General features: G+C 39.0%; 1 protein-coding gene across 2 annotated transcripts in view; it reads left to right on the plus strand.

Moving 5' to 3' along the window:
- The window catches only part of MOSPD2 (motile sperm domain containing 2), an 83,230-nt gene extending 59,504 nt beyond the window's left edge, over positions 1-23,726 (plus strand). The window contains exons 9-15 of one of the 2 annotated variants that reach the window (XM_043458712.1): positions 8,178-8,354; positions 9,132-9,244; positions 11,266-11,362; positions 12,142-12,238; positions 12,619-12,748; positions 20,559-20,661; positions 21,216-23,726. In XM_043458712.1, the coding sequence (XP_043314647.1) occupies positions 8,178-8,354; positions 9,132-9,244; positions 11,266-11,362; positions 12,142-12,238; positions 12,619-12,748; positions 20,559-20,661; positions 21,216-21,353 (855 nt within the window). In that variant the 3' untranslated portion in view covers positions 21,354-23,726. The remainder of the gene's footprint in view (positions 1-8,177; positions 8,355-9,131; positions 9,245-11,265; positions 11,363-12,141; positions 12,239-12,618; positions 12,749-20,558; positions 20,662-21,215) is intronic. The other variant, XM_043458714.1, reaches the window with a different exon arrangement.
- The last annotated feature ends 486 nt before the right edge of the window (positions 23,727-24,212 follow it).

Consider the following 24,212-nt stretch of genomic DNA (forward strand, 5'->3'; position numbering starts at 1 on the left):
CAAACTCATGTCCATTGACTCAGTGATGCCATCAAACCATCTCATCTTCTGTCTCCTGCCGTCAATCTTTCCCAGCATCAGGGTCTTTCCCAGTGAGTCACCTCTTCACGTCAGGTTGCCAAAGTTTTCAAGCTTCAGCATCAGTCCTTCCAGTGAATATTCAGGGTTGATTTCCTTTAGGATTGACTAGTTTGATCTCCTTGCTGTCCAAGGGACTCTCAAGAGTCTTCTCCAACACCACAGTTCGAAAGCATCAATTCTTTTGTGCTCAGCCTTCTTTATGGTCTCTCACATCTGTACATGACTACTGGAAACACCATAGCTTTGACTATACATACCTTTGTTGGCAAAGTGATTTCTCTGCTTTTTAATACACTCTTTAGGTTTGTCATAGCTTTTTTTCAAAAGAGCATGAGACTTTTAATTTCATGGCAGGAGTCACCATCTGCAGTGATTTTGGAGCCCACGAAAATAAAGTCTGTCACTGTTTCCATTTTTTCCCCATCTATTTCCCATGAGATGATGGGATCAGATGCCATGACCTTAGTTTTTTGAATGTTGAGTTTTAAGCCAGCTTTTTCACTTTCCTCTTTCAGCTTCATCAAGAGGCTCTTTAGTTACTTTTTAGTTTCTGCCATTAGGGTGGTATCACCTGCATATCTGAGGTTGTTGATATTTTCCCTGGAAGTCTTGATTCCAGCTTGTGATTCATCCATCCTGGCATTTCACATGATGTAGTCTGCATAGATTAAGCAAGGTGACAATATACAGCCTTGATGTACTCCTTTCCCACTTTGGAACCAGTCCATTGTTCCATGTCCAATTCTAACTGGTGCTTCTTGACCTGCATACAGGTTTCTCAGGAGACAGGTAAGGTGGTTCAGACTCCCATCTTTTAAAGAATTTTCCACAGTTTGTTGTGACCTGCACAGTCAAAGGCTTGGGCATGGTCAATGAAGCAGAAGAAGATGTTTTTCTGGAATTCTCTTGCTTTTTCTAGCATGTGAGATGAGCACAGTTGTGCAGTAGTTTGAACATTATTTGGCATTGCCCTTCTTTGGGATTGGAATAAAAATGGACCTTTTCCAGTCCTGTGGCCACTGCTGAGTTTTCCATATTTGCTGGCATATTGACTGCAACACTTTAACAGTGTCATCTTTTAGGATCTGAAAGCTCAGATGGAATTCCATCACCTCCACTAGCTTTGTTCATAGTAGTGCTTCTTAAGGCCCACACTCACTTGATTTCACACTCCAGGATGTCTGGCTCTATGTTGTTGACCATACCATCATGGCTATCTGAGTCATTAAGACCTTTTTGTATAATTCTTCTGTGTCACCTCTTCTAAATCTCCCCTGCTTCTATTAGATCCTTGCCATTTCTGTACTTTATTGTGCCCATCTTTGTATGGAATGTTCCCTTGGTATCTCTAATTTTCTTGAAGAAATCTCTAGACTTTCACATTCAGTAGTTTTCCGCTATTTCTTTGCATTGTTCTCATAAGAAGGCATTCTTATCGCTCTTTGCTTTTCTCTGGAATTCCGCGTTCATTTGGGTATATCTTTCCTTTCCTGCTCTGCCTTTTGCTTCTCTCCTTTTTTCAGCTATTTGTAAGGCCTCCTTTGACAACCATTTTGCCTTGTTGCATTTCTTTTTCTTGGGGATGGTTTTGGTCACCAATTCCTGTACCATATGTTATGAATCTCCATCCATAGTTCTTCAAGGACTCTGTCTATCAGATCTAATCCCTTGAATCTGTTTGTCATTTCCACTGTATAATCATAAGGGATTTGATCTAGGCCATACCTGAATGGCCTAGTGGTTTTCCCTAGTTTCTTCAATTTAAGCCTGAATTTTTCAGTAAGGAGTTCATGATCTGAGCCACAGTCAGCTCCCAGTCTTGTTTGTGCTGACTGTATAGAGCTTCTCCATCTTTGGCTGCAAATAATATACGCAGTCTGATTTTCGTATTGACCATATGGTGATGTCCATGTGTAGAGACGTCTCCTGTGTTGTTGGAAGAGGGTATTTGCTATGACTGGTGCACTCTCTTGGCAAAACTCTGTTAGGCTTTGCCCTGCTTCATTTTGTACTCCAAGGCCAAACTTGCCTGTTACTCCAGGTATCTCTTGACTTCCTACTTTTGCACTTCAATCTCCTGTGATAAAAAGGACATCTTTTTTGGTGTTAGTTCTAGAAGGTATTGTAGGTCATCATAGAACCGTTCAGCTTCTTCCATATTACTGGTTGGGGCATAGACTTGGATTACTGTGATGTTGAATGGTTTGCCTTGGAAATGAACCAAGATCATTCTGTCAATTTTGAGATTGCGTCTGAGTACTGCATTTCAGAGTCTTTTGTTGACTATGAGGGCTACACCAATTTCTAAGGGATTCTTGGCCACAGTAGTAGATATAATGGTGATCTGAATTAAGTTCGCCCATTCCAGTCCATTTTAGTTCACTGATTCCTAAAATGTTGATGTTCACTCTTGCCATCTCCTGTTTGACCACTTCCAATTTACCTTGATTCATGGACATAACATTCCAGGTTCCTATGCAGTATTGTTCTTTATAGCATCGGACTTTACTTCCATCACCAGTCACACCCACAATTGGGCATTGTTTTCGCTTTGGTGGTATCTCTTCATTCTTTCTGGAGTTATTTCTCCACTCTTCTCCGGTAGCATATTGGGCACCTACCAACCTGGGGAGTTCGTCTTTCTGTGTCATATCTTTTTGCTTTTTCATACTTTTCATGGGGTTCTCAAGGCAAGAATACTGAAGTGGTTTGCCATTCCCTCTCCAGTGGACCATGTATTGTCAGAACTCAGTTTAGGTTTTTTATTAGAGATTTTTCTTGTTTCCCAAGGTAAGATTGTATTGCTGTACGCTTCCTTCTTAGAATTGCTTTTGCTGTTTCCCATAGGTTTTGGATCTTTATGTTTTCATTGTCATTTGTCACTAGGTATTTTTTAATTTACTCTCTGATTTCTTCAGTGACTCACTGAGTGTTTCTTAGCATATTGTTTAGCTTTTACAAGTTTGTGTTTCTTACTTTTTTCCCTTTTAGTTGATTTCTATCTCATAGCATTGTGGTCAGAAAAGATAGTTGTGATTTCAGTTTTCGTCAATGTACCAAGCCTTACTTTGTGGCCTTACTTGTGATCAATCCTAGAAAATGTTCCATGTACACTTGAGAAGAAAGTGTATTCTGCTGCTTTCATATGGAATGCTCTATAAATATTAAGTTGATCTATTTTAATGTGTCATATAAGGTCTGTTTTTCCTGATTGACTTTTGGTCTGGATGATATTTCCATTGATGTAAGTGGTGTGTTAATATCCCACACTATTAGTTTGTTACTGTAGATTTCTCATTTTATGGCTCCAGCCTTTAGTACCAGCTTTATATATTGAGCTGCTCCTATATTGGGTGCAAGTATATTTACAGTTGTTTTATCTTCTTGGATTGATCCCTTGATCATTGTATAGTGTCCTTTCTCTCTTAAAACAGTCTGTATGTATTTTAAAGTCTATTTTGTTTGATACGAGTATTGACATTGCAGCTTTCTTTTGATTTCTATTTACATGGAATACCTTTTTCAGTCCCCTAACTTTCAGTCTGTGTCTCTAGATTTGAAGTGGGTCTTTTGTAGACAGCTTATGTATGTATGAGTTTGCATACATTCAACCAGTCTGTCTTTTGGATAGAGCATTAAATCCATGTACATTTAAGGTAATTATTGATATGTTTTTGTTTTACTGTCTTTTCTTTTTTGGCCTTGCTGCATGGCTTGCAGATCTTAGTTCCCTGACCAGGGATAGAATCCAGGCCATGGCAGTAAAAGCACCAAATTCTACCCACGCTACTGCCAGGAAATTCTCTTGTCATTGCCAGTTTATTAATTATTAAATTTGATTTTGTAGGTCTTTTTCCCCGCTTCCTCTTTTTTTCTGTCATGATTCGATGCCTAACTTTAGTGTTGTGTTTGATTTCATTTTTCCTTTTGTGTGTGTGTATTTATTATTTTCAGTTTGCTGTTACCGTGTTTTGATACAGTAGTCTATAAATGAGATTGTTTTTAGCACTTGTTGCATAGTTTGTTTGGTGGTGGTGTATTCTCTTAACTTTCGCATGACAGCATTTGATTCCTTCGCGAACTGTGAATTAGAGCCTTTATGGGAAGGGTATCTTGGTTATGGGTTCTTTTCCTCTCATCACTGTAAATATATCATGCCATTCCATTCTGGTCTGCAGAGTTTCTGCTGTAAAATCAGCTGATTTAAAAAAATCAGCTGATAATCTTTCAGGAATTCCCTTGTACATTATTTTTTGCTTTTAATATTTTCTCTTTAATTTTTGTCAGTTTGATTAACATGTGTCTTGGCATGTTCCTCCTTGTGTTTATCCTGCCTGGGACTCTCTGCACTTCCTGGACCTTGGTAACTATTTCCTTTGCCATGTTATGGAAGTTTTCAGCTATTATCTCTTCAAACATTTTCCCAGGTCCTTTATCTCTTCTCCTTCTGACACCCCTTTAATGTGAATATTGGTGCTTTAAATGTAATCTCAGAGGTGTCTTAGACTGTCCTCATTTCTTTTCTTTTTTCTCTATTCTCTTCTGTGGCAGTGATTTCCACCATTGTGTCTTCCCACTCACTCATCTGTTCTCTCATTTATTCTGCTATTGGTTTAATCTAGTGTGTTTTTCATTTCACTTATTGTAGTTTTTGTCTCTATTTGTTCTTTAGATATTTTAGGTGTTTATTAAACATTTTTTCTTTCTTCTCAGTCTCTGCCTCCATTCTTTTTCCAAGACCTTGGATCATCTTTACTGTCCGTACTCTGCATTCGTTTTCAGGTAGATTGCCTGTCTCCACTAAACATAGTTGTTGTTCTTAGATTTTATCTTTTTCCTTCATCTGGGACTTATTCCTCTGCTGGTCTCATTTTGTCTGACTTCCTGTGATTGCGATTTCCATCCTGCAGGCTGCAGGGTTGTAGTTCATTTTTGCTTCTACTCTCTCTCCCCTTGTGGATGAGGCCAGTCTAAGAGGCTTGTCCTGGGAATTCCCTGGTGGTCCAGTGGTTAGGAGTTCACACTTTTACTATTGAGTACACGTGTTAAGTTCCTGGTTAGGAAACAGATTCCACGAGCCATACAGCATTGTTAAAAAAGAAAAACTATTTAACAGGCTTGTGCAGGCTTCCTGTTAGGAGGGACTGGTTCCTGCCAACTTGTGGGCAGAGCTGAGTCTTGTGTCTCTTTTACTGAGTCCAAGTTTGCTCTGGTTGCTATGACAGGCCAATTAACCGAGAGATGAGGTGTTGAGGCAAGGAATACGAGTTTATTTGGAAAGCTGGCAGACCGAGATGACAGACTAGTGTCTCCAAAGCCATCATATCAGGGTCTGGATGCCAGGTTCTTTTTATAGAACAGGGATGGGAGAAGGCGAGGAAGTCAAGTAAAAGTTCCATTAATCTTGCAAATATCTCCTGGAATAGCCAGTCTCGTGGAGAGGATGCATTAATTCTTTCCTGTAGCCATCCACAGGTGGACAGGGCCTGGAGCAAAGGCATTTTGGTTTAACATTCCGGCAGTGGGGCAGGGTTACCCAAGGCAGGCCACTATGTATGGACAGTATCCTTTTAGTGAACAAAAGCAATGGGAAGCAAAGGTTAAAGTAGAAGAAACAGATCCAACGTGGAGTCAGTTCTTCCCAGTAACAGTTGCACACTGTCGATGTCCATTCCACAGTCTTGTAGAAAGGGGGCCATGACCATTCTAATTGCTTCCTGCTGTATCTTGTCAGACAGATGTCTGTGGGAATGTCTGCCATCAGTGCCAGTGTTCCAAATGTTGCTTCTTTTGTTCCTATATGGGAAGTGTCTACTTTACACCTGTACACTTAAAAAATATTCACAACCTAAAAGTTAAGAATTATGTTCTTTTCCGTGGGAATTTTGAGGACTTAAGGCCTGAGAGGCAGCCCCTCAGGTAAAGAATTTAGCAACTTTTCTGTGTATGTGAAGATGCAAGAGTCAGGGCTCATTGAAATCATTTCCTTGACATGTACCTCAGGTATCTGGGGCCTATAATCCTGTATTCTCATATCCCGAGTTTCCTCAGGACTCACCATAGCAAGTGGCTGAAGTCTTGATGGCTGCTAGATGGGAGATATTCTTCTCCTTCCTGAGTGTCCTATGGCTCACCAGGTCATGTTGGGCAGGGGGCTGCAATCGCTGATGTCTGATATGGCAGGAAATAATTCCATTTCTCAGATCCTCCCCTCTTGGTCAGAAATTTAACCAATACTTGGGAGACATTTTATGATGAAATTTTGTCCTGTGACACTGGAAGGCCCCTCCCAGATCAGGCAAAAGTACTTAATATGCCACTCCAGGTGCTAATTTTTGGATTCAGTTCAGTGACTCAGTCGTGTCCAACTCTTTGTGACCCCTTGGACTGGAGCACACCAGGCTTCCCTGTCCATCACCAACTCCCAGAGCTTGCTCAAACTCAGCATCTATTGAGTCGGTAGACCCCCATCAATAATTAATGATTCTCTAGATCTGTCTAATTATGATCCAGGAGACATTTTCAATTATTACCTCTTCCCATACCTAGAACCACACTATTAAAATTATTTTATGTTATCAATGTGATGTATTTCCCTAAGATGATTAGCCAGAGAAGTTTCTTTGGAGGCCTGTTTGCACACTTGGTACTGTGATAGACAACTCATCTTATAAATGAGATAGGATATAAGTAATGCAGCAAGCAACATTTACAAAGACATAATGCAGCAGGGAGACACAAAGCACAAACATTCTGGAGACAAGAAACAAAACAGTGATTCGTGGAACTAGTTGTAATCCAGTTGCAATAATCCGGCAATGGTCAAAAGTCAAAAAAAGATCAGACATGGAGTCACTTCTGTCCTGGAACACCTCTAGTGGGCAAGATCATGTGAAGGGGTGTGTTTAGTGGGCACCTGTGGGCTCAGGAAGACTTCATGCAGACTGTCTGCTGATGGGCAGGACTGTGTTCCCACCCCGTGAGTTGTTTGGTTTGAGGCATCCCAGCATTGGAACCTATAGGCTATTGGGAGGGACCAGGTTTCAGTGAGGAAATGGTGGCCTGCAGGAGGGCTCACACCCATGAATACTCTCCAGAACTACCACTACCGGTGTCTTTGTCCCCACAGTGAGCCATAACCACCCCCTGCCTCAGCAGGAGTTCCTCCAGTATTAGCAGGTAGGTCTAGCCCAGGCTCCTATGAGGTCACTGCTTTCCCACTGGGTCCTGGTGGTCACAAGATTTTGTGTGTCCCCGCTGAGAGTGGAGTTTCTGTTTGCCCCAGTATTGTGGAATTCTTGCAATCAAATCCCATTGGCCTTCATAGCCCAATGCTCTGGGGGCTCCCACTCCCAATGCCAGACCCCCAGGCCAGGGAACCTGATGTAGGCCTCTGAACTTTCACTCCTGTGGGAGAACCTCTGTGATACAATTATTTTCATTTGTGGGTCACCCACCTGGCAGGTAGGGGATTTGATTTTATCATTCTTGTGCTCATCCTACTGTCTCCTTATGACTTCTTGTTTGCCTTTGGATATAGAGTATCTTTTCTGGTCGGTTCCAGTGTTTTATTCTCAATGGTTATTCAGCAATTAGTTGTGATTTCAGTGTTTTCATGAGAAGAGATGAGCTCACATCCTTCTGCTCTGCCATCTTGTCTCAGCCCTCAATCAGAAATGTTTCCTTTTTTATAAATATTTTTTATGCCTTCTAGGTTTTGTGTTATACTTAGAAAGGCCTTTCCTTACTCAGCTTTTGTGTTTCTTGGTTTTGTTGTTGTTTTTAATCCCCCTATTCCAGAAACTTACATGGTTTTTTAAAAAAATACACACATTTAAAGCTCTTACCCATCTGAAATTCTTTTTGGTATAAAGAATGAGCTGAAGATCCAACTTGGTTCTTTTACAGATGGCTGGCCAGTTGTCCCACACCACTTATTGCATTTTCCCATGCTGTTTTGAAATGCTTGCTTTGTTTTAAATTTCCCTATCTAATTAACTCTGTTTCCTTGGCCAGAGGAATGGATTTTAACTTTACTAAGAGAATTATTTCTCCACCCACCTCTCAGCAAGCTGATACAAAATTCTTTTTCTCAGGATCCTTTCAAGTATAGCTATCCACCACTTGTAGATGATGATTTCCAAACACCGTTGTGTGAAAATGGGCCTATTGCCAGTGAGGATGAAGCTTCAAGTAAAGAAGATATAGAAAGTGATGGCAAAGATACCTTGGAAACAATTTCTAATGAAGAACAAACAACTCTTCCTAAAAAGGTAATTTTAACAAAAAAATTTAATAGAGACAAAAGATGTGATCTCGTCCCACCAGCTGGCTATGTGAGTTTGGATAATTCACTAAATTTGCTGCCCTTCTATATCTTGAAATGTAAAAAGAAGAAGGATGGCAGTAGCTGACTCTTAGTACCACTACATTATATAAAAGGCTGATTCCATGCTTTATATAAAAATTGGCAAAACACACCTTGAAAGAATCCTTTTATCCAAAAATTTTTTTATCTAAAATAAAAGTATCTTAAAACGTACCCTTGATCTACCCCATCTTTGTCATTTTTAAAGTGCACTGAGTTGTTATGTTTTTATATCAGGAACTTGATAGGATATAAATATATTCTATGTAGAAAAGATTTAAAAATCCATAAGGGAGGGGAATTTCCTGGTGGTCCAGTGGTTAGGATGCAGTGCTCTCACTGCCCAGGGCCCAGGTTTAATCCTGGTTGGGGAATTAAGATCCTACAAGCCATGCAGTGTGGCCAAAAAAACTAAAAAAGACTCTTAAGAGAAAGACCATGTTACATTTTCTAAAGGGGCTTCTTTATATAGTAGGCACTCAAATATAGGTTAATGATCTGATTATTATATCTAAATTATATATTTAACATATAGTAAACTTAGCTTAAAGATTATAATTTGGATCGAGTTACTATAATGCTTACTTTGTGACCTAATGAACTGCCTGTCACTGCCTGTGTGAAACTGAATTTTTTTATCTTTCTTCATATATATATATATATATATATAATTTGTCTTTAGGGTAACATAATGGAACCTATATCCAAAGCAGATGAGAATGAAAAAGTTGATTCCAAAATGAAAACTTTCAAGAAACCACTGAGTGTGTTTAAAGGGCCCTTATTACACATCAGGTAATGGCTGAGGATTTTATTAGCTATGCTTTTGTAACATATCTTGATTGTTTTGAGAGAACTGCAAAGTTAAGAAAATTTCTGGACTTTTTTTGAAACTGTGGAAATATAAAATTAAGGGGTATCTGAAGTCTCACCTTGGTTTTCAAACATAGTGGATATTTGTAGCTACCTTTTTATTTATTCTGGTGAGTTTAAAAGGCCTTTATCCCACATCAGGTAATAATGATTACTCCTGTACTAACAACAAATCTGAATGACATACATTTTTCTCATTTTACTGATTGTCTTTGACTTGCATAAGTTTGAGGTTGCCAGAAATGACACTGAAGTAGCCCTTTATTGATTTAACCTTCCAAAACTAAAATTGAACCAGAAAAATAGGATTTTTACCAAAGCCAGATTTCAGCACATCTCTATTTTTCTCTCCAGGGTGTTCAATCCAAAAAATTTAGTATCATTTCTTTATCACTATGTAGAGAGCTTTCTCACTAATGATGCTTTTGGTTGGTAAATCTATATAACCTTATTTAACAGTGCTTTATCAACTGTCTTTAGTAACGGCCTACTGTATCATTTTCTATCCTTTTACTTGAAACCTTTCTATATAACTGTTAAAGACTCATGAACACTAGAGCCAGACATTTTAAAGATCAAATTTGAAATTTTCTAACTGACAAGATTGATTTGTTGACACATATTTTGATTACTGTTATATTTGGATTTATCTTGTCCATCTGCATGAGTGTGTATGTGGGGGCTGCAGGGAGGGAAACACACGTGCCTGTTCTCCTTTCCATGGTTTTGCTTTGTCATTTTCCCTGCTTCAGAATTTTTTTCCCCATTTTGCCCTCTACTAGTTTGCAAACTAGTGTTTTTTTCCCTCTGGAGGCCTGTCACAGCCTTAGTTCCTGGGCTACAGCTATCGTGATATGGCTGGAAGAGCCAGCTAGGGAGAAAGCCAACTCTGCAATGCCCACCAGAAAATCACAGTGCTTCTCCTCCATAGACCCAGGGACCTAACCAGCCTCTGTCTCCCCAGACCTTTTCATGGTTTTTGTGCTGGGTACTGAGAGCAGTTGAAGACAGAAACTTCCTATCTTTTCTGTGGTATATTTCACATGGGTTTTTAAAGGAAGCCAGCAGTCATGCCAATTTATGTCTTGTCCAAAGCTAGGCACAGCTCTCCAGGGAGAGCTCTTATTTAACAGTGTGTGTTCTCTACATGAATAAATATCCGATATGCAGACATTGCTGATATAAAATGAGTGTTTAAAGATGGAGCTCAAAGTCAAGGGCTATCTGGCGAATTCACCTTTTTATTAAAAAATCATAGTCCTTTGCACTGTTTGGAGAGGCACCTGATGCAATTTAAATTTAGCTCATGTAATTAAATTATACAAACTTTGCTTGAGTCTTTACATTTTTATTTTAGATCCTGGGCATTACAGTGGCTAACAGTAAAAATTGCTTTTTGAAGCTTAGTGATTTTTTTGGCCAATTTTCCTATAGTTCCCACAGCAAATCTTTTGTTATTCTCCTTCCATGTTACTTAGAAAAAAACTATATATAGTCAGGAATTATTCTGTTACTTAAATATATCTCTGACTTTTTTAAGTTGGTGTATAGAAATGTGCCCCATTCTAATGTTTGTAATTAGGTAAAGTTGAAGTGGCAATTTCTTTTCTGGTTCTTACCTATCACCTGCCAAAGAGTTTCAGTAAATAAACCTGAAGATGGTGCTGGTTATGGGACTAATTTAGAATCCTCCTAATTCTCCCTTCTGTTCCTGCCTATTTTTCTTTTAGATCTTGGGGGGAAACCATAGGACTTTTCAAATAGCATGCATTCATTCAGTCAGTAAGATTAAAATACAAAATGTATTAGGTAATTGTTTTGTAATCTTTGATGAAATCTCTTTATACAAATGGGCATAACCAGATATTTTTCTTCAAGCTGATGATTAGGTTTTTCATTTCTCCTGAACAATACCAATGCCTTATGCTTTTATTACCACGTAGCCCAGCGGAAGAACTGTATTTTGGAAGTACAGACTCAGGAGAGAAGAAAGCTTTGATAGTGTTGACAAATGTAACAAAAAACATAGTGGCATTTAAGGTAAATATCTGAAAGATAACTTATAAGTTATGTGTGGAAATTGAAAGATTGATAATTTTGAGCTTGCATGTTTTTATTTATGATATTTTTAGGCTTGTTAAAGTGCCTTTTAGCTCTGAGCTTATCTAAAATGTTCCCTTGAGGTCTGTATCTGTCTTTAATATGCAGTAATAGGGTACTGTCCAAATTAGTCCCAGGGTTTAATGTTTGTTATTTAAAAAAAAACAAAAATCCTTTTTTCATTATATGAATAATACGTAAGAGTGAAAAATAAAGCTATAAAATCAAAAGTGCATTTCCCCCCAAGTGTGGTATACTCTGGAGTGTAGTTTATACTGGATACTAACCTGTTGCTGAGCAGTAAGTAGAACAGGACTGAGCCCACTATTACCCATATGGTAGGTTTTACTTCCTTAAATCATCTTTCTGGATGCCCTTTGATTATCTAATGTTTTTAAATTTCTAAACACTGTTGTAACATGTATTCTAATGTAGGATGTGTTTTTGAATATGAAATATTTATCCTGTTAACCACCTGAATTTAATAATTAACAGTTGGGCTCATTTTTTTAATTTAAGAGGAGGGCTCAGTGACAGTTGGACTGATGAATGTTTCTTCCCAATAAATTGAGGTGCTTTTTACCTGTTGATGGGAAGAGATACATTTTAACCACCAGGGTGGTTTTATGGACTTTATTAACTGGTTTTTAAAAGTCATTTTTAAACCATTTCCCCCCAAAGAGCATGAAAGTTATTGTGACTACTGTCCTCATAAACAGGTGAGAACAACTGCTCCAGAAAAGTACAGAGTCAAGCCCAGCAATAGCAGTTGTGACCCTGGTGCATCAGTTGATATAGTTGTGTCTCCCCATGGCGGTGAGTTGTCACCTGAGTGGCTGCAACAGGGTATTTATGGGGGACCTAGGGCTGGGCGATGAGTCAGCAGAGCTCGACTGGAATCCCAAAACTGGACTGTCAGCAAGTCACCTCACCATACTCTGGCCAACTGTAAAACCAGATGGTTGAATGAGTCTCATTTAACAAACTGAACAACTAAACGTGTTGAAACTAATGCCAGCTGAAATTGAATTTCAAACCACAAAAGTCCTCGTCTTTATAGGAGAGCTGCCTGTTTTACAATAGTTCCATATTATTCTTTTTCCTTAGTGTTGTTTTCTAGAACAGTGCCTAAACCACATGCCCAACCCTTTGTAAAGGTTCCTGTTTATGTATTAACTTGCCCTTTTGGAATGCAGGTTTAACAGTCTCTGCCCAAGACCGTTTTCTGGTAATGGCTGCAGAAATGGAACAGACATCTGGCACGGGTCCAGCAGAATTAACTCAGTTCTGGAAGGAGGTTCCTAGAAACAAAGTGATGGAGCACAGGTACACTTTTTGACTCATAAGCTCTCAAACTGCGATGGGAAAAATCCCACAGAGGGATGTGTCTACCTGGGCTAGGCAGGCATTCCTTCCTTCTTGCGCTTGGCAGACACTAGGCTTACACTGTGGGCCCCACGTGCTGAAAGGCTCTAGGGTGCCCAGGTGAATGGGACCTGGAGTGGCTCTAGGATTGCTAACAGCAGAGGCTTGCTGGCAGGCTAGTGCAAGATTCTGGATGTGTCAAAATTACAAGCACAGGTGTTTCTCTTCCAGCAGTTAACCTTTATCGGAATGCTCATCTTATGTACCAGAATGTTTGCTGCAGCATTGTTTGTACTAGTGAAAAATGAAAAAGAGCCCAAATGATCATCAGGAAAGTAACAGTAAAATGCATTTGAGAATAGCCACACTGGGGAGCACACTGCAGCCATTCAAGAGTGTAGTATGTCTATTTGTTCTGTTACAGGAAAAAGACATCTGATATAGTAGTAGGAAAAGAAAAGAACCTGCTCACAGAAAAATATGTATGACAATTAGCCTATTTAAGAGGAGAAAACCCCATGACTGTATAGGCATATTACACATGTACATCTGTGCGTGCATGCATGCAAGTCTTTTACATCTTAAAAAGATGTATAGGAAAGAGAAGGTTGGTTATGGGTCTTTTTTTTCCCCGTGTGCCCAGTTTTGCCCCCCAAGGGACAGTTGTTTGTCATACTGGAGACACTGTTGAGGTCCTAACTGGACATTGGGATGCTGTGGGCATCTAGCAGGTAGACATCAGGGATGCCACTCAGTGTACCCCTCTGCACCCACCCCCCCACCCACCGCTGAATGGTGCAGCCCAGAAGGTATTGAGGAGGCTCAGTTGAGGATAGTTAAGATGGCCACTCTGATGACATGTGAGTAGGATATGAAGGAAATGAGAGAAAGCCACATAGATAACTGGGACAAGAGCTTTCCAGGTAGAGAGAACCACAAATGAAAAAGCTGTGTTCCTAGCCTGTGTGAGGAACAGTAAAGTCATTGGAGCCTGGATCAAGTAAGGGGGCAGCAGAGAGCCAAATCATTCCCATAGTGAGAACTGCTGATTCTGAGGAGAGACCATTACCTGGTGATGAGCAGAGCCATGAGGTGAGTGACTTACGTAAAGGATTACTCTGGGAGGCTGTGTAGAAAATAGACTGTGGCAGACATAATATTAACACTTAAATAGAACCTCCTATATGCTAGTACTGGTGTAAGTGTGTTACTCATATTTATTCTTTTAGTTACTAGGACAACTCTGCATGCATACTTAGTCACTTCCATCGTGTCCAACTCTTTGTGACCCCTATAGACTGTAGGCCACCAGGCTCCTCTGTCCGTGGGATTCTCCAGGCAAGAATACTGGAGTGGGTTGCCATTTCCTTCTCCAGAGGGTCTTCCTGACCCAGTATCGAACCTGTGTCTCTTAATGTCTCCTACACTGGCAGGTGGGTTCTTAACCACTAGCGCCACCTGGGAAAGTTAGGTATAGGTAATTATTTTTCTCGCTTTATAGACGAGAAGCTGGGAAGTCTATTAATGGTTTTGGTTGATTTAAATCTACAAAAATAGAGGAGGTTATATAACGCATATGGCGGGAACAGAATGTGAGAGGACCCATACTAAGAAAGACTGTTGGAGAGGAAGCAGGGCCCAGAGGAGGAGTCTGGTCACCTTTGTAGGAGAACACTGACCTGATGTGAAATGCCTTGGACAAGATTACCATTTTCAGGTCATTCATAGGTAAGAGAGCAAGAGAAATAGGAAAGGGTCTAGAAAGACAAGCTGTATTTCCACTAGGCTAGGTCTGACTTTTCCCCAGTGAAAGAGGGTAAAAGTTACAGTTAGACCTAGCCTAGAGGAATATTTAGTGGCCAAACAAAGGAGGACAATACAGGGAGTCAGGAGGGAAACCAGTAAGTGAGCTGTGCCCTCAAAACCCAGGTTAGAGTATGTTTCATGAAGGAGCAAACTGCTACCAGTGTCTGTCAAAGATGACGTGTGAGTGGTGGCCACTGCTGATGACATCACAGAGGTCCTTGATGACCTCACGAGGATCAGTTTCAGTTGGCAGGAGTCAACTGCCCAAGAAACATAGGTAATGAGTCTCCTGAAGGTTTGGGTCTCGTGAAGGTTTGGCTTATTTAGGTGGGACCAGGGTCATCTTTAGAAGGACAAATATGTTTGGGGTTTTTAGTGGGAGTTGTTTGAGCACTGTTTAAAACCACGATAAGAACGATTTTAGAAGGAGAAGCTGACCTTCCAAGGTAAATCACTGACCATGAAATTCCTGAGAAAGAAGGAACAAAACCTAAAACCCAGGTAGAGGTCAGCCTTAAGTCAAGAGGAAGAAAGGAACACAGATCCTAGATAAGGCTCATGCTGGTTTTGATGTGTTTTTAAATGGCATATTTAGATATTTAAATTTCAAGTTATATTAGGCCTACTTTTGAATTGCTTATGAAACCATACCTTAAAATTACTGGGTTTTTTTCCTAGTCTTGTTACATATGAGTTGTTTTGTTATCTTATTTTCTAAATCAGTTCCTAATGCCTTGCTGTTCTATAACTGTCAAAAGACAATCCATCACTTACAGAAACAGGGAGACTTGGTGGTTTAGTACTGAAGGCCAGGTGAGAGCACTGCTTCCCATGTAGAAAGGGTGGTTTCCTTCAGATCCTAAGATTGGGTGAATTCTATTGAATACTTTATATAAAAGAAAACTTCTCATAGGTTATTGAGGACTGTGTGTAATTGTGTTCTTTGATTATGCAATAAAGTTAGAAGATGTAGGAAAGGAAAAATAATTTCCCCTCTACCCTTCTAAGTTCTTGGCTGAGACCCACTGTATAAGAGACAGATGAACAGGAGAGAAACAGAAGTTTCATAACATGGATACCTCCTGTATATGTGGGAGAAACCGAGGAAAACTAAGTAACTCAGCCAAATGGCTCAGGCCATCACCACCTCCAGCTGAAGACCAAAGAAAGCCAGTTCTGAGATGCTGTCAGGGAAAGCACAGTAAACATGGGTAAGTAAGGTTATTGTGCCAATTGAGGCAAATTCCTCTCTTCTTGAGGTCCCCAAAGTATCCTGAGGTTCCTGAGCTTGCCAGGAAGTGACTTTCCTTACCTAGTAAGGCTGTCTGAAAACAAGGTACCAGGTGAGTTTCCCCCCCAAGTGTCTTTAGTTCCTTACAGCCATCTGGTCATACCTGCTTTATGCATTTCATTTTCAATAGGACATTTGAGTCATCAACCTTGATAATATAACCATGTCTCCAATTGTGCCCTGTTACAAGGGGAACAGATTCTCATTGAACTTACGCAAATAACTGTATCACCATGAAAATGAGAATATCACTAAGTGTTTCCAGATTTTGGAGGGATCAGGTAGGGGAAAACATTGTCTCAATTCTGCTTACAAAGGCATAATTCACCAAATTGCAGTAAATCACAGATACCTTAAGAGAAAAAGTTTTCCTTAAGTCTGGAGAAACAAAACATTCTATTTCTAACCAAAAGTCATAAAAATTATAATCATTTTCATCAGCTTCATTCAATTCCGTGTTATTAATTTTTGTTCTGCTTGAGTCCAGTTTTTCCATTAGTTCTGGAAATTCCTACCCAGTTCAGTTTTATAATCTTCAAGTTATCAGAAACCTGAATCCTACAGTATTTGTCAGAGTCCTTTTTGTGAGTCTCTTTGAAGATGAAACATGTATCTCTACAAATACAATCAAGAAGGTTTAGTATTCTTATTTGACAATGTGTCTCACATAATTTGGGGCTTCCCTGGTGGCTCGGATGGTAAAGAACCTGTCTGCAATGCGGAAGACCTGGGTTTGATTCCTGGGTCAGAAAGAGCCCCTGGAGAAGGAACGGGTAACCCACTCCAGTATTCTTGCCTGGGAAATCCCATGGAGAGAAGGGCCTGGCGGGCTACAGTCCATGGGATCACAGTCGGATAGGACTGAGCAACTAACACTTTCACTCACATAATTTATCAAATAAGCCTAAGTGGTTTAATATATTTTTTATAATGAAAGAAAACACATCTTTCCACAGAGGCCCTGTGGAAAATCCCAAAGTTAGTTAGAGGTCAGAAAGATTTCATTTAGAATTTGAAGTGGGGAAGTTTGTCAAAAATATCAAAGGGTTTTGGACACTTGACTAAATAGAATCATAAATTAATATGGAACAATATTTAAGGATCCAATTAACCAAAGTGACAGTTAACTTTCAAAGGCAAATACAGATGGTCACATAGTTGTGACCAAAACTTAGCTCTTAATCTTTAAAAGACTGTTTGCTAAAGTAATCAAAGACCTGATGATAAAGATAACTAGAAGTACAGGAAATCATTTTAATACAATCTAAAATCTTTGATTTCTAGGCAGATTACTTAGAAAGGGTAAAGAAAAACCTTTCACAATCTCCTATCAGGGGCAGACCAGTAGTCTAATAAAACTGTCCTTTAACCAATAAATGAAAGAAAATTTTGTTTTATGTAATTAGACTATTGATATTAAGCTTATTTTTAAAACTCTTAAAACAGTTATTCAATTTTAGCCCTCTTGACTACACAAGGTAACATTTTCTGTTCCTCTCTCTTCCCAGCTTTCTATATGCCTTTAATTTGTCCTTTATTCTCCTACTTTCTATTCTGAAATAACTAGTTTTACTTTAGGATATAACTACTTTCACTTCTCCTGGTCAAAAATATCCTAACTCTTGCATATAGTAATTATACTAATTTCTAGCATTATAATTTTCATAACTCTTGGAAACTAATTTCTAGTGAAAACAAGCACTTGTAATCTGTTACACCAGCATTCTTTAAACTGGAAAATTTATGAATATAGTTCATAATTTCTAAAAGCAGATGTTTCCTCCTAGTATAGCTTTTTAACATGGCACAAGATATGACTATGTCTTACATATCCAAATATCTTTCATTCTGTACTAAGAAGCCCAAAGTAGATAAACCTATGTTTAGTAATGTTTCAGTATTTTATCTTATTTGGAAATGACCTAGATATTCAGTTAATTCCCTATCATTTAACTTAGCAAAACTCTAAACTTTCAAGTAATCAAAGATATTTAGAAAACTATTTTTAAGAGATATAAAACATCCTCAGTGCTGAAAAGCTCACCTACAAACTTTTATCCCTGTGACTTGTTAGGTCAAGTGATTTAGATAGAATTGTTCAGTTTACTCATAAAGACATCAAGGCACAGTGTCAGAGGTGTTTTTCTTGCTGACGGATTTTGTAACAGAGCTAACATGAGCTTTTTTGAGAGGTAAGTCCAGGTAGAATAAGTTGCATCTCTCTCATTGTATTCATCTTGATAACTCGGAAGATCTGCCTGTTGAATTAAACCAACAAACTTAACCCAGCTTTTTATTTACCAAAAATTATCCCAGATCATGTGAACTTGAAAAATAAATTGGGGTTAGTTTCTATATTTGAGAGTTCTAGGAATATTTAATTTGAAAAGCACTTATTTTTCTTTATGCCAATTAAATATAACTTTTATGAATTAGTTTTTACAGTACCATTCAGAGATAGAAAAATACCACACATTTGTTAACACATATATAAACACATGTAAACATACAAACAGAGACCTTAAAGCTTTGGTTCCAAAATTTTAGCCCTAATTTTTGATACAGTAACAAAAAACTCACTAGCTTATAAAAGAACAGGTGAATCCAAATTGTGTTTCTGGCAGTTGGAGTAAGTTTACCTGCTCAGGGTGCTAAGATTTTTTTTTTTAACTAATATATATATATATGTTTTTTCATTTGTCCAGTTTCAAAATAGCTCCTTTTTTGCCTTCTTATGAAAATCATTTTCCGAGAATTTGCATTTCTAAGAGCTGGCTATCAGGTCCTAAAGAAGGTGGGGATAGAAAATTTATATCACAGAGAAAGTGTCTTAAGTTTCTTGCCTGGAGTTTTGGAGGTACTTTGCCTAATATCAGAGGTTTAGAGTAATTACCATTTAAAGTTTTTCCAAATGCAGAACAGTTCTATTTCCAGTGTCCTGGTCTTTTACAATGCCTACAGATATTTTGAGGTATTAATAAATAGCGCAGGTTTTCGAACTGAATTGCTTCTAGAGCTGAATTTCTGGCTTTGTAAAGATTTGCAGGACAAAGACAGTTGCTTTTAATGCCTCAAAAAATTGGATTGAAGCCTGAATGATATCAAGGGACTGACCTGCCCATCCAACTACATTTTCTTCAATTTGCTTTATATCAGGGAGAAGATTTCCAATTAAGATGGAAATCAAATGATTTCTATGTTCTGGAGTTTCAGGGCTTAATGCAGCATGCTTTACAAAGTTCAGATAAAGCATTCAACAAAGGCCTTTGAATGCTCTTTTTCTGAGTGTACAATTCAGCCTTGGACCAATTCACCTTCAGGGAGCGGGTAGGGGAAGCCCTTACTATTGCTTCTAACAGCCTCTGAATATTGGTTTATCCATTTCCTGATAATTTGGGAGGAATTGTGGTCATATTTCCTGTGTGAGTGTGCCTGTTTTCCCCAGGGGGCCATCTGGTGTATCTGATAACTGCAGTATAATTGTGGATGTTAAGAACACCCCTGCACAGCCAATCAAGGTCCCTGGGAGCGGGGAACTGATCTTTTTAACTCTTCTCTAAATTTGATAGATATGTTCTAAAAGTGGAGGTAAAAAGAACTTTGTCATTTCATCTTGCTAAGGATGTCCCTAAGGCTGACTACCATACTCCTTCATGTCCTCCTTTCAAGTTAGTCTTTCCCTAGATAGCGAAGAAGGTAATTGTTTAGGATGAGAGCTCTGAAACATGTTAAACACAAAAGTTTCTCCAATTCAAAAGATCCATCATTTGGCCATTGACAAGTAACATCTTATATTACTTTCAATAGCAACCCACACCAATAAGCCTTTTGATGACTTAACCATGGATGCAAGAGGCAGCCCAAAACGGGGTGCAAAGATGCAGCCCTCAAAATTTCAGAAAGCTCACTTGCAGAGTTAGCTTCAGGAAGCCAAGACCTTCACTGTCACAGGTGCTAAGGACAGTGTCATAAGTGTCTCCAGTTTCCCACAAGAATGTGATAATGCTTTCAGTTACAAACCTCCTCATCTGTGACACCGGGTGGGCGCTATAGGAACAGGACTTTTCCCACACTAAAGGACGCAAGGTTGCGAGGACAAGGGCCCTTTATGCCAAACTCCCACAACAGCTGGAAGGATCAGAGAAGGCTGCTTATCACTTTGTGTCTCGGATCCCCGGCCTATGCAGTTGGTCATGAGATGCATGTAGATAAGATCATCATTTAGCTGGCAGTGACCAGAGAGAATACTCTCAATGGTCATAAAGCCAAGCTCTCAGGACAGAATGAAACAAAAGCAAAGTCTCACCTGTCCTGTGGTTCTCCTTATGCCAACCACCACAAAAGACAGAGAGAAAACAACAACCATCTCTGGGAGGAAAGAGGACCAGTAGAAAACAGAAGTCCTGAAAACAAAAGTCTCTACCAGAGTCACAGGAACCAGCTCAAGATAAACCTTGTGCCACAGAGGCACATTTTGAGGGGGTGACAAATTCTGCTGCCCTTCGAAGATACACGCTGAGCGGCTCCCTTAGGCATCTCTGGGCAGACAAGTGAATGCTTTCACCACTGTGACACACACTTCTTTCTGTGTTTACTTTTTTTCACCTTATATTTTACTTGTTAAAAAATTCATTAACAGCTTCAAGAAGTTGTGTTTCCTTTGGATTTTTATAGGTTAAGATGCCATATTGTTGAGAGCTGTAAACCATCCAGTCTTACATTGAAAGATCACGCCTTTAACACGTCAGATAAAACCAGCGAAGACCTCTACCATCAGGTAAGTGTTCTTTCTTCCCAACTAAAACAAAGTCCTTAATGTTAATCAATATTAGAAATTCATTTTTCCCCACTGACATAAGGAAGCCTTTTGGCATAGACATGACAGAAACGCTCTCCTCTTTGTGAAGGGAAGCCAGATCAGAAATGGTAAGCAGTGAGTTACTTTCAGAGAGCTGTTTCTTTCTGAAAGCTCTGTACTTTCTGAAAGCTCATCGAAAAACATGATCTCTGGGAAAAGGTACCATGTAGTGCATTTACATTTGAAAAAGGTAGAGGGCCTCTTTCTGAAGAGTTGGCTTCAGTACCTCCAGGAAATGATATCTTCGCTCCTTTCTCAACTTGAAAATTAGACCTTTTCAAAACAAGAATAGAGAGAGGCACATCTCCACATCAGCCAAGTCTAACTCCTCATTGCCTTTCCATCCCAGCCTCTCAGAGTACATGGACTCTCTCCCGTACATGTTTGTGGGGTTTCTAATATTCGTTTGGCATGCACATGATTAATGTACTGTTGTATTGATACAAACCTTTCGTCCTCTTTTCCCTCTTCAGCTCAATCGTTTGGTAGAGAGCACTAGGAAGCTTGAAGACCAAGTCCAACGATGTATCTGGTTCCAGCAGCTGCTGCTTGCCCTAACTGTGCTCTCGCTTGCTTTTATGGTTTCTTTTTTCTATCTGTTGTACAGTTAAAGAAGTGGGCCTTAGTGGGAGAAAATAAGACTCAGAACTTCACCACCATGCTCCAAGTGTCGCACATCTGTGCTTCCACCAAGATGTACGGCATTTAGGGGCAGAACTGAAACATTCTTGAAATAAACTAGTAGAATAAGCAAACACTGAAGAGACTGATTATGAGAGTCTATAGGTACTCAAGTAAGTAAAGGCATATCTGTTGTGTGACTTAATAGTTTAGAGATAATTTATTTTCCCCTCCTGATCTGAATACTTTTAAAGCTCGTTTTATCATATATATATAATATATATATATATATATATGTTAGCTGAACAGAAAAGTACCATGCTTTGTTGCAGCCAAAAAACGTCATCTGCTTTTTTTTTTTTTTAACACAGTTATTATAGCTGAGCCAACTTAGTTTTTCTATACTGTGTATATAGAACAATGTATATTGAAAAAAAAAAGACGTACTTATAGAGAGTCATTTCTGTAACCAGGACTTTGTCATTTTGAGAACTACTAACACATGCTAGTTGATGTTCTTTTGGAATGTACAACTACTTAATGCCAAACCACCTTCAGCCTTTGTTTCCTATCCGTCTTCCTTAAAGGCCTGCCTGCCTTTTATTAATCTCAGACTTTGTATTGAACAATCACACTCTCGTTGAGGTAGGACTGTGGAACTAAGTCTGATTGGATTTTCTCTGAAATCTGTCAGTAACATCTGGAAGGAGAACTCTCCAGTCTTTTTTATGCAGTTTCATGTTGCTCTCTGGCTGGACACACACCTTTTTGCTTCACCTATTATAAAGGCCTGATCCTCCATTGGACCATCTTCACCTTTTCTAAATGAAAGGAGTTAGATAAATATATTTTTTGAAAAGTTAATTTTTGAAAAAGATGCCTAGCAGTATAATTCATTTACATTTCAGTTTCTTGTTAAAATCAGGCATGAGAGGGGAACTTGACAAAAGACTGGAGTATTTAAGAGGGTGGGGAAAAAAATGAAACCTAGGTTGTCAGTTCTCTGTTTAAGAGTGAAAAATATTACTTGATGACTGACTGTCCAACCTTCAGACCAAGGTTAACTGACTTGATCTTCCACCTTTGTCACAGCAATACTGAGGACAGTTCCTCAATTCCTAACATGAAACACCTCGCAGGAGCAGAGCCTGATGAAAGTAGTTTGTTTTCTCATCAATATAACCAGTTCGGGTCCCTGTTGGTTCACATGTAAATCTACTTTATATGAAAGACAAAAAATAGCCTGTAAAATAAATTTTGAGTTGTGATTGAGCCGCGTTTGGAGAATGTTTTATTCTGAAGTTGTAGTGTTGGCGGCTTTCATCTTGAGAATTTGATGAATCCAAAGTGGCATTATGAAGAATGGAGAGAGAGACTTCCTTCAAAATTGGCCTAGGAAATAAAACCTTAAATGGACACTGGTCTCATACTTTGTCTTAATTTGGGTTTTTCTGTTTCAGTTTGCCACCTCCAGAAGTGAAAGTGACTGCAGTCCACCCTGAGTACTGTTCATAGTTTCTCCCTGTGTGTGCACAGCGGTTGCCCCTTATATGGTAGATCGCTGGCTTTACCGTAATCTAATTGTCTGTGTTTTGTTCTTCGGCAGATAAATGTGGAAATAATTAGTCAAAATTGGAAATGTACTGTCCTAACGGTGTCCCTTTAATGTTTCACGTGAAAATTACATCAACTCACTAAAATGTTTTTCCCTGATGTCTGGCCAGTTGAATTTAATAACGTATCTTGTTAACATTTGTGTGTCTATTAAATGTGACTAAGCAAAATGTACTGAAAATTAACCATAAAATCAAAGGCATCTAAACTTTTGTACTTGTCTTGATTGGTTACATATATTTGATTTTATTCTGTCTTCCTTTGATTTTATTTAATCACATTTGTATGATTATTTTGAGTACTCTATAATTATTTTTTAATATGTCATTACCTGTTTATGACCAGATTACCAAGGACCAACATTTAGATTGTTTTCACTTGGGAATGGAAATTCATAGAGTTTCCATGAAAACATTAATGAAGTATCATTATAGGCAAGTAGCCTAAAAATACAATTGCTGGTAAACCTAGCCTCAAATTTCATAATATACCATAACTGTTTTTATATCTTGCCACTAATTTTGACTGGATTTAATAGCACTTTATTGTACAATTGCGAAAAAAAATATATTCCTAGAATTGTTGCCAGTGTAATTTCTCTAATGTTCTGGTGCTTTTCATATATTTTCAGTATTTTTATTACTATATTGGTATTTTCTTTGTATAAATTGATCAAAAGAACATGCTTTCTATTTTAATATGTTTTAGAAAAATAATTACATTTATGCAATAAATATCATCAGGAAAAACCTCTGGTCTCTAATTCATAAAGCATCTTAAAAAATCAATGCTCAGGCTCACACTGACCTTTCAAAGATCACATTAATTTCTCCTGGACATGCTTATCTTTTTATTAAGGAGGGCACTGCAGAATTCCAAAGACAATTGTGTTTTCGGGAGAACCCGACCTCACTGTATCCTGTTTCTTGTCGCCCAGGGTCTGCTCGGGGCCGCTCTCCATTTTCCTGCCTCAGCATTGGCCTCACTGTCACAGCTGGGGCTCCATCGTGGAATCTACCACTAGAGCGGCCACCCAAATCACAATCGCCCCACATCCCCCGTCCTAGTACCCACACACCTGCCTGTCTGCCTGCCTGCCAGGAACCTGTAAGGAAGCAGGCTGACAAGTCTTGCCTGGCTGCCGGGCATGTGGCAGAAAGTCCCTGCGAGAAGGCATCAGAGTGGCTGGGGGTGGGGGGCAGCCCTGGATGGGAACCACAAAGGCCCTGGAGAGT

Source organism: Cervus canadensis, chromosome X (genome assembly GCF_019320065.1).
Source record: "Cervus canadensis isolate Bull #8, Minnesota chromosome X, ASM1932006v1, whole genome shotgun sequence".
Lineage (NCBI taxonomy): Eukaryota > Metazoa > Chordata > Mammalia > Artiodactyla > Cervidae > Cervus > Cervus canadensis.